This window comes from Lacerta agilis, chromosome Z, assembly GCF_009819535.1.
Source record: "Lacerta agilis isolate rLacAgi1 chromosome Z, rLacAgi1.pri, whole genome shotgun sequence".
Taxonomy (NCBI): domain Eukaryota; kingdom Metazoa; phylum Chordata; class Lepidosauria; order Squamata; family Lacertidae; genus Lacerta; species Lacerta agilis.
This window is the reverse complement of record NC_046331.1, coordinates 47,210,920-47,221,102: the sequence shown is the minus strand read 5'-3', so window position 1 is coordinate 47,221,102 and position 10,183 is coordinate 47,210,920. Positions and strand designations below refer to the sequence as shown.

Genomic DNA, 10,183 nt, shown 5'->3' with positions numbered 1-10,183 from the left:
ATATTTTCTTACAAAGGAATAATAACAAGTAATAATAATAAAAAACTTTTATTTATATCCCGCCCTCCCTGGCCGAAGTTGGGCTCAGGGTGGCTAACATCAGATACATAACATTGGTATAAAATCAAACAATAAATTACCTCCTAAAAACATCTCAAAATCAAATTAAAGTATAATTAGATGGCTTTTCACAGGGTTAGGGTTGGGAACAGTAAGTGCTCCACTGAACTGAAATTTCAGCCTTCACGACATAGGAAAACAGCCAAGTAAACAGCTATTTTGGTGGAGGAGGGTCAAGATATTAATCAATATGCATGAAATTCATATATAGCTATATAATCCCTAATATAGTAAGATAAGACCTTCGGAGCAGGCATTATTCCTTGATAATTTGTCACCCCCTCCGTTATGGAACATGGGGCGGACCGCCCCCCTTGCTACGCCCCTACAACCAGAGAATAATTAGAAGCAAAGCAGCTAGTAAGCTTGATCTTTATTGTTCTGTTGCAACATGGTCCCTTCCTCACACACAGGTGAGCAGGGAAGAAGAACCTCAAACAAAGGGCTGCCATTCCTTAAAAAGACATTAAAAAAACCCCTTGGAGTCTGCCCCACCCCCAGAAACCTCACACATACATCACAGAAGAGCTGCAGCCCAAAGCCTATCTCAGTAGCCTGGCCATTCCTTTGAGATAGTAATATTTTTTAATTCCTGGGCGCCCCCCCCCCCAGGCTTGGACGAGGGCTGGTGAGCCTGCAGGGCTTAGACTCCAAGCTCCCACCAGTCCCAGCTCCTTGAACAGCCAGTGACCTGGAGGTGGCGGGGTTCGCCTCCCAACAAACAACGATAATTGTAATCATAGTAAAAAAGTGGTGGATGCAAAACACAACAACTTGGCTCTTTGGAAACCAGCATGCAGGAGCGGGGTTGCTGCAACCAGAGACTGTGTGTGTGGGGGGGGACTTTGAACAGGGCAATTGCTGACCCGGGGTCTTGCAGGCAGAGGGAAAGGAAGGAGAGAAACATTGCAAAGCCAGGCTCGCTGCTGTAGCAGGCGGAGGCGGCTCGCTGAGAAGCACAAGGGAGCTGGGCTGCAAACTGTTGGAACTGCCGCTGCGCAGGACTGGAGGAGGGCGCGGGGCAGCCGTGAAGGAGTGCGACCCCCGGCGGCCGCCCCTCCTCTGCGCAGGCTGGAGAAGCGCTCCGGCGACCAATTGCGGTGCCAAGAGGAGGGGCAGCTGCCGGGGATTGTGCAAACCTCCCGGGCAGGGCGCGCACACCAGCCGGAGAGGACGGAGGGAGGGAGGGCTGGTCACTTGTGTGTCCGGCTCGCCGCCGCCCGCCTCTTCCTGCTTTCCCCCAGTCGCGGGGGGTGGGGGGGCAGGCTGGCCAGCGCCCCCTCCATTTTGGCGCCCTAGGCAACTGCCTAGTTCGCCTAAATGGACGCACCAGCCCTGGCCTCAGACATGTGGCTTTGTTTGCTTGGAATACTTACAAACATTTATTTCGTAAATATTTCTTACCAAAATCATTAATATTAGATGATGAATCTTACTATCAGGTCCCGGTGTTCCTTGTGGTTTATTTATTTACTGTTTTTAAAGTGTTATTTTATTTTTAACAATGAACGGAATACAGTAGTTCTAACACTTAATAAAACCAATTTGTAAAAAGGGGGGTGGGGTGGAGAAATTATTATTGTGACGTTGCGAATGGCCCTCTATGCAACTACAGTTGGACCGACATATGAAATTTCCAAATTTCCAGAGAGAAATAATCGAAAGAGGCACTGAATGACTATCAAAAATGTATCACTTGAATGAATGATTGAATGAATGAGTCTTGATTTGCCTCAGCCCTCGGCCTTCGCTTTCCCGCCATTTCCCCCACTTCCCGCCGGCCCTTGCGCGCTTCACCTCTCAGTCTTCCTTTCGCTGAGGCGAGCCGAGTGTCCTACAGAGCGCATGCGCGCCAGCCGACGGAGAGCACGCATTTCTTTCGCCAAGGCGAGTGTCCTCCAGAGCGCAGGCGCGCCAGCCGACGGGGCACGCATTTCTTCAGCTGAGGCGCCGAGCGTCCTCCAGGGCGCATGCGCGCCGCTCCAATCTACCGCAGTGGGTCGGTTTTCGAGCGGCGGAGAGATACACGTGAACGCCCTCGGTTCTCGACGGCCGTTTCGGCTCCGCTAGCCCTGGCTGCTTCGGCGTCCCGCCTCCCTTCTTCTTTCCAACTTCTCCTCCGGCGGCAGGGAAACGCGCCGCCCCTTCCTGAGGCGCGGGAAGCTGTGGGACTACGTTGTCAAAAGAAGATCCGGCGCCAGCTAGCGTCTCCCTCCGCGTGCGCCCCGGCCGCCATTTCGCGAGTCGCCACCGCCGCTGACGGACGTGGAGTCGAGTCGCCGGAGCCATGGCTACCTCCGTGGGCAACGTCGCCGACAGCACAGGTACTCTTCGCCTCTCAGGAGGGAGATGCGAGGCGCGCGAGAGTCCCCGGGTGTGAGGGAGGCCTTTCCCCTCAGATGCCGCGGCCGGCCTGGGCCCGGTAGGCCCGAGCGCCTCTCGGGCCCCAAAAGGGTGCAGGGCGGCGAAGGAGCCTCTCCGTCGGGGTCGGACTAAGGAGGAGGAGCCGGAGCCGGGGTGGGGTGGGGAGGGAAGGTCCTCAGGCCTAGCCCCCGACGGGGGGAGGGCCGGCCCACGGCCCTCTAGTTGTTTTGGGACCATAACTCCCACCATCCCAAGCTAACAGGACCAGGGGGCAGGGATGATTGGAGTTGTAGTCTCAAAAGATCTGGATGGCCGAGTTTGCCTCCAGGCACCCCCAAACTGGGCCCTCCAGATGTTTTGGTACTACAAATCACGTGATCCCTAGCTAACAGGACCAGTGGGCAAGGATGATGGGATTTGTAGTCCCCGAACAGCTGGAGGGCCGAGTTTGCCTATGCCAGGCACCCCCAGACTCAGCCCTCCAGATGTTTTGGGACTAAAACTCAAATCATCCCCAGCTAACAGGACCAGTGGTCTGGGATGATGGGAATTGCAGTCTCAAAACAGCTGGAGGTCCAAGTCTAGTGCTTGGTCTAGTGACAACCACCACCACCACAACAATTGATGATGATGATAAATCGATTATTTATAACCCTTCCACCTGCGTTTTTTAAAAATAATTTTTTTTATTCATTTGACATAGTCACATTGCATGACCTTATATCCTCATATCAAATCTGTTTGGCTCTGCAGAGCCTCCCTTCCGCCTGATGGTTTTTACAAACTTCCAAAGGTTTTTACAAACTTCAATTTTTGCCTCCCATGCATTTCGTGTCCTTTCCTATTCTTGTGATGTCGTTAAAGTTATTACATTATTCATCCTGAATTCGGTCACCGTTTCTTCTGGCGAATCTTCAGATCACACTGCTAATGATGTTAATTGCTTAGAGTTGTCTTTCAGATGTAACGTAAATTTATTCCAGTCTTTGTGGAAGGCTTGATCTCGCTGGTTCTGGATTGTTCCCTTCAGTTTCACCTATACCAGGCATGGCCTAATTTAGCCCTCCAGCTGTTTTGGGATTACAATTCCCATTATCCCTGACCACTGGTCCTATTAGCTAGGGATGATGGGAGTTGTAGTCCCAAAACAGCTGGAGGGCCGAGTTTGGGGATGCTTGACCTATACCCTGCCCATCTGGCTGGGTCAGTGTTTTTCAACCTTTTTTGGGCAAAGGCACACTTGTTTCATGAAAAAAATCACGAGGCACACCACCATTAGAAAATGTTAAAAAAAATTAACTCTGTGCCTATATTGACTATATATAAAGTAATTCTCTTGAATTTTTCAATTTTTCCCACGGCACACCAGGCAACATCTCGCGGCACACTAGTGTGCCACGGAACAGTGGTTGAAAAACACTGGGCTGGGTTTCCCCAGCCACTTTGGGCAGCTTCCAGCAAAATATTAAAATACCCATTTTGTCTGGCGGCAAATCTTCATTTTTAGGGGAGCTGCTTCTTTCTACTAAGCCAAATAAATAGGAGCAGGAGGGGGAGCTGAAATTGAGACGCTCTTGCTTCTTTCCGCTCTTATTGTTTCTGCTCTCTATTTTTTTTTTCATGCTTGTTTCGACACAGGTGATGCACAAGGAGAGCCTGTGTTGAATTCACTTTGCCTATAGAGCCTATGCCCAGAAGGCCTGAAGGAGCGTCTCCACCTTGGACACCGAGGTCCCTCTCCAGAGGGCTTTCTGGTGCTTCCCTCCCTGTGAGATGTGAGGTTTCAGGGAACCAGGCAAAGGGCCTTCTCAGTGGTGGCACCCGCACTGTGGAACGCCCTTCCATCAGATATCAAGGAAATAAAGAATTAAAGTAATTTTGGGGGAAATACAATCTTATACACAGGCAGCAGCTGTTTGCTGAGGTGGACTAGCAGTCCTGGAACCCAAACCGCCCCCTGTGGCAAATAGATAAGCGGATTTACGCTTCTTAGAGCTGCTCATCTGGGGTTGCTGGTTCACTCCCCCCCCCCCAAATATCCCTCTGGTCTGAATATCCTGAATTACCTGTACGTATTTGGCTGAATGGACTGTATTTTTTTTTTGGGGGGGTGAACGAATTCCTATGCCCCACAAACCACCCAGAGATGCATTTTAAATAAAAGGACACATTCTACTCATGTCAAAACATGCTGATTCCCGGATCGCCTGCCGGCCAGATTGCAAATGTAATTAGGGCGGATCTGCCCCCCCCCGCCTTAGTTTGCCTTCCCGTGATCTAGTACTGTAATTGGATACTGTTAGTGTTTGTTTTTTCTCTCCACCCCAAGCTGCAAATCTTTGTTCCTACCTCTATTGTGGACCAGCGAAGCGGGATGGAATTTTTTTAACCTATTTGTTATTTTCCTTAGAGAAATTTCCATTTCTAAAAATGCATTGCTTCGTAAAGAGGAAGCAGAATGAATGGATGAATGCCGCATGGGGCATTTCAGATTCACTTTTTGGAGATCATTATCCACAGCAAGCATGTACTGTATAGTGGTATACAAAATCCATTTGTGCTCAGATCCTAGTAGATTTGGGGCACTGGAAAACCTTCACATTCGGAATTTCCCAGAAAACAAACATTAATTATTTTCTATTTTGGAAATGTACATGCAGGTTTTTTTCCTATTTTTTGGGGGGGGGGCAGGTGAGTGGGGCCCTAAGCTAGAGCTTGTTTATCTGATACGTAAATCTGGCACCGGCGTAGAGAAAAAGATAGATAGATGATAGATAGATAGATGATAGATAATAGATGATTGATAGATAGATTAAATAGATGATAAATATCGAGGGCCAGATCTAGGTTTGATGAGGCCCTAAGCTACTGAAGGTAATTGGGCCCTTTCTGTGTCCAGCTGTCCTTTGTCAACAACAAATTGTCACTGTTTTTTATGTTGAATTGATGCTATATGGCAGGGGTGGCCAACTCCCAAGAGACTTCGATCTACCGGTACTCACAGAGTTAAAGACTGGCAGTGATCTACCCCCTTCAGGTCAAAGTTGTTGAGCTTTTTTTTAGGAAGGAAAGCCCTGTTTTTTGGGTGAAGGGCAAAAATGTTGAACCTTTTTTTAGGGGAACCAAACTTGTTGAGCTTCTTTGGGGGTAGCCAGTGATCTACCGGTGGTCTACCACAGATGTCCAGTAATCTACCGGTAGATCACGATCTACCTGTTGGACGTGCCTGCTATATGGTAATTTATGGACCTTATAGGTATCTAGTGGGTGGCGCTGTGGGTTAAACCACAGAGCCTAGGGCTTGCCAATCAGAAGGTTGGCGGTTCGAATCCCCGCAACAGGGTGAGCTCCTGTTGTTCGGTTCCTGCTCCTGCCAACCTAGCAGTTCGAAAGCACGTCAAAGTGCAAGTAGATAAATAGGTACCACTCCGGCGGGAAGGTAAATGGCGTTTCCGTGTGCTGCTCTGGTTTGCCAGAAGCGGCTTAGTCATGCTGGCCACATGACTCGGAAGCTGTACGCCGGCTCCCTTGGCCAGTAAAGCAAGATGAGTGCCACAACCCCCGAGTCGGACACGACTGGACCTAATGGTCAAGGGTCTCTTTACCTTTATGGGTATCTAAAGCCATTTGCACACCACACATAGGAGCTGACACAACACAAAACACTGTTGCTGTAAGTTAGTTTTATTTTGTTTGTTTTTTATCTTATATTTTGGAAATATACATCCAGGTGTTTTTTTTCCCTTTTAATTTTTTTGGGGGTCCCCATGAGAGGGGGGCCCTAAGCTAGAGCTTCTTTAGCTGATACGTAAATCCGGCCCTGGGTGGTTTACTTGCATAGGCCCTAGGTAGGTAGTGTGACATGTGCATGTGGTGTATGTAGTCTAAGTCTCAGCTCCTACTTGAGTGCTGGCAGCACATGAAATTAAAAAAATAGGTCTACGCAGTTGAATTTCAGTTTTCGGTGTCACCCTGCTCTGCTGATCTTGTTTACCGACCTCATAATAAGTAGCTGGCTTGAAAGGAAAATTACAGAGAAGTCGATGTTTTGCAAGCTTAACATCCAGCCTGAACGATGGAGGCGATGGTCCTAACTCCTTAAGAAGCCATCAGCTCATTGCGTATTCTCCTTTAACTACAATATTGGTTGCTTTTGTGTTTGAACAAAAGAAACTGACATGTTTGAAACACAGTTGCAGTCAGGGGTTCTACCAATCCCCTCCCAGAAGCAGCAGAGAATATAGGAATAATTATTATAATTATAATAATTATTTATTTATTTATACCCTGCCCATCTGGCTGGGTTTCCCCAGCCCAGATTCAGGCCCAGTTCATGATGATAATGATGATGATGATGATGATGATGATGATAATAATAATAATAATAATAATAATAATAATAATAATATATTTCTACCCCGCCCATCTGGCTGGGTTTCCCCAGCCACTCTGGGCGGTTTCCAGCAGAAGATTAAAAATACATTAAAACATCAGTTACTCAAAACTTGCCTAAACAGGTAAGGGTGGGGATTGGTCTCCCTTTACACTGCCTGGAAGAAAGAGAAGAGTCCGTGGTCAGTATTTGGTATATGTCCTAATGTCAACCACAAGAACTGTTTGATCTCGGTTGGGAAACGGTTCAAAGTGTTGAAACAAAAAATTCTGTATATACAGGCGATTCTCAACTTAGCTTGGGGGTTATGTTTGCTCAAACGGCATATTGTGGTTGACAGAGAGTGGGATCGCCAAAGGCTTTTTACCCAGACACATGGCTCTTTAATTTTTTTTAAATTTTGGGAAGTTTTGAATGACTGGTATTTTAAAATATTTTTAATCTTTTGTTGGAAGCAGCCCAGTGTGGCTTATTATTATTAGCCAAGCATGTCAAGCTGAATGTGCGCAGGTGAAATGTGCGTCAGTTACGAGTTACATCTTTTATGGCAAAAGTCTGCTTCAGAGTATCTGACAAAGTGTGTATTACAAACAAAAGCTCATACCTTTTTTGTTTTATCTTGCTTGTTTGATAAACTCAGAGGCTGTGAAAAGTAATGAGGATTAACATTGGAATGATTTATGGGAACTATCATGAAAATTATGAAAGCAGTAGGAATATGAGATGATCAGGACCCCCCCCCCCCGACCTCAGAACATGGGAAGATACCTCCAATTTTTTTTTTATAATTTGGCATAATATTTGGATTGTTTGATTATTGAATAATATGTATAATTCGGAATATTTAATATGGTTTGATTGGATTGTTAAAGTGGAAAATTAATAAATAGTATTTTTTTAAAAAATAATATTGACAAGTGGAGGAAGGTTTTCTTCCTGGAATGATAAAATCCCACCATTTTTACAGAAAGGTTCAACCTTGCTGGCATCCTCTTAAAAAGTACAAACGGAGGAAGGTTTTCTTTTTGGAATGATAAAATCCCCCCTTTTACAGAAAGGGTCAACCTTGCTGGCATCCTCTTAATATTGAGAGCGGGGAGGAAGGCTTCATTTTTGGAATAATTACTTTTCAGAGTTGTTTTTACAGTTGTATAAAAATTAGAAATACATAGACCAATAATTATGAAATGATTGTGAGGTTTCATAAGTTAACGGTTTCTATTTGGACAACTCTTCTGTTGTACTTGATTGGAAGGAGAAAAAGAATCATTTCTTTAACAATTTAAACAATTTATTTAACTGAAACAATAGCATGGTAGCATATGTATCCATGTTTGTTAACTGATGTGGTTAAACTTTTTTTTAAAACAACCTTAGACAGAGTTTTAGCACACATGAATAGCCTTTGGACTATAACTTAAACTATCTTCAGAAAGATTTTTCCTCCAAAAGTCTGATTTTTATTTTATTTTTTAAATCATTGATTTTTATCCACCCTGAGCAGGAGCAGTCGCCCTTAAGAAAAAGAGGACGGAATGGGCCTACACACACACACACACACACACATACAGTGGTACCCCGCAAGACGAATGCCTCGCACAACGAAACACTTGCAAGACGAAAGGGTTTTGCAATTCTTTAAGTGACTCGCAAAACGAAATTTTCTATGGCCGTGACTCGCAAAAAGAGGCATTCGTCCTGCGCGGTACCACTGTACAGTAAGAAGAACTGTTCTCAATCTCGCCGCCGGGCTTGGGCTTGGGCTGGGCCCACGGGGAGGGGGCGATCTCCCCGCTCGCTCAGTGCAGGAGGCTCCGGCTGGGCCCAGCCAGGCCCAGTCCCCCCCTGCTGCCGCCAGCCCAGAACACTTGGCTTCTCCCTGACTGCAGCCCCGCTCCCCACACCCGGCTTCCTCCCGTCGCCGCAGCCGCTCACTCACTGCTCTCAATCTCGCCGCCCTTCTTGGCCGTGGCCGCGTTGCCCATGGCCAGGCTCGGGCTTGGCCCCATAGGAACGCATTAATTAAATTTCAATGCATTCCTATGGGAAACTGTGCTTTGCAAGACAAAATTTCCGCAAGACGAAACGACTTGCGGAACGAATTAATTTCGTCTTGCAAGGTACCACTGTATATATATATGGCTTTTCTTCTTTTAGTTCTCAAATATCTTCACCCATCTCAAGTATCTTCTCAAATATCTTCACCCAGCTCAAGGTTGTCATCTGAAAAAGCCAGATGTTTAGCTCAGAATCAATCAGAGTCAGTCCATCGTTTGAAAAATAAGACTTTGGAGCATTTTTGCCCCCAAATGACAACTGCATTGACGACTGCAACTTTGGTCTAAGGAGCCATTTGGCACCTAGATTATATATCTGAGTTTTGAACACTGTCTGGTATAGTTTCAAATTGGATGGGGTGGGCTGTATGTTCAGATTCCTGAATTTTGGCATTTGGATTAGATGACTCTTCCAACTCTAGAATTCTAGTATTTTATGGCACTGGAAGGGATCAAATGAAATGAAAGGTGAGTGATCCTTTTGACCTTGGGTAGGCAAACTAAGGTTGCTGGATGCGGCCCAATCGCCTTCCAAATCTGGCCCGCGGATGGTCCGGGAGTCAGAGTATTTTTACATGATTAGAATATGTGCTTTTATTTAAAATGCATCTCGGTTATTTGTGGGGCATAGGAATTCGTTCATTTTTTCTCTCCAGAATATAGTCCGGTCCACCACATGGTCTGAGGGATGGTGGAACAGCCCCCTGCAGAAAAAGTTTGCTGACCCTTGATATAACATTTAATCAAGCATAGTTGTCTTTTGTCTCTACTTGAGGAGTTCGGCTTATCCCAGAGTTTCACTCATGAAATTGAGTTGAATGCAGCTTTCAAATTGATGAAAGCTGAAAAAATAAACCTATGCTGCCAATACTCGTGGTAAATAAGTATACAATAAGCAGCACAATACAATAAGCGCGGTTTTTGTGCTGCTTATTGTATACTTATTCAAATTGATGAAGGCTGCGTAAAGCCCACCACGCGGTTTCTTAGCATACTTTTATATGAAACGTGCTATAATAATAATAATAATTGATTGTTCTACCCCACCCATCATTCCCCCCCCAATATAGTCTGGCCCCCACAAGGTCTCGGGGACAGTGGACCACCCTCTGCTGAAAAAGTTTGCTGACCACTGGTGTAGCCTGTATGGCTTGCCCAGCTGCCTACATGCAGCTCATTCCTCAGTTGCCCTCTTTCCAATGCTTCTGTGTCAAAGAAGGTTGGAAGGCACCCAGCGTGATCGCTCCTT

The 10,183-nt window shown here is 46.2% G+C and overlaps 1 protein-coding gene across 3 annotated transcripts in view; it reads left to right on the top strand.

Moving 5' to 3' along the window:
- The first annotated feature begins 2,345 nt into the window (after positions 1–2,345).
- OGT (O-linked N-acetylglucosamine (GlcNAc) transferase) overlaps positions 2,346–10,183 on the top strand; it is an 81,812-nt gene continuing 73,974 nt past the window's right edge. For 2 of the 3 annotated variants that reach the window (XM_033138235.1, XM_033138237.1), the window contains exon 1: positions 2,354–2,444. In XM_033138235.1, the coding sequence (XP_032994126.1) occupies positions 2,408–2,444 (37 nt within the window). In that variant the 5' untranslated portion in view covers positions 2,354–2,407. Of the gene's footprint in view, positions 2,445–10,183 lie in introns of all 3 variants that reach the window. The other variant, XM_033138236.1, reaches the window with a different exon arrangement.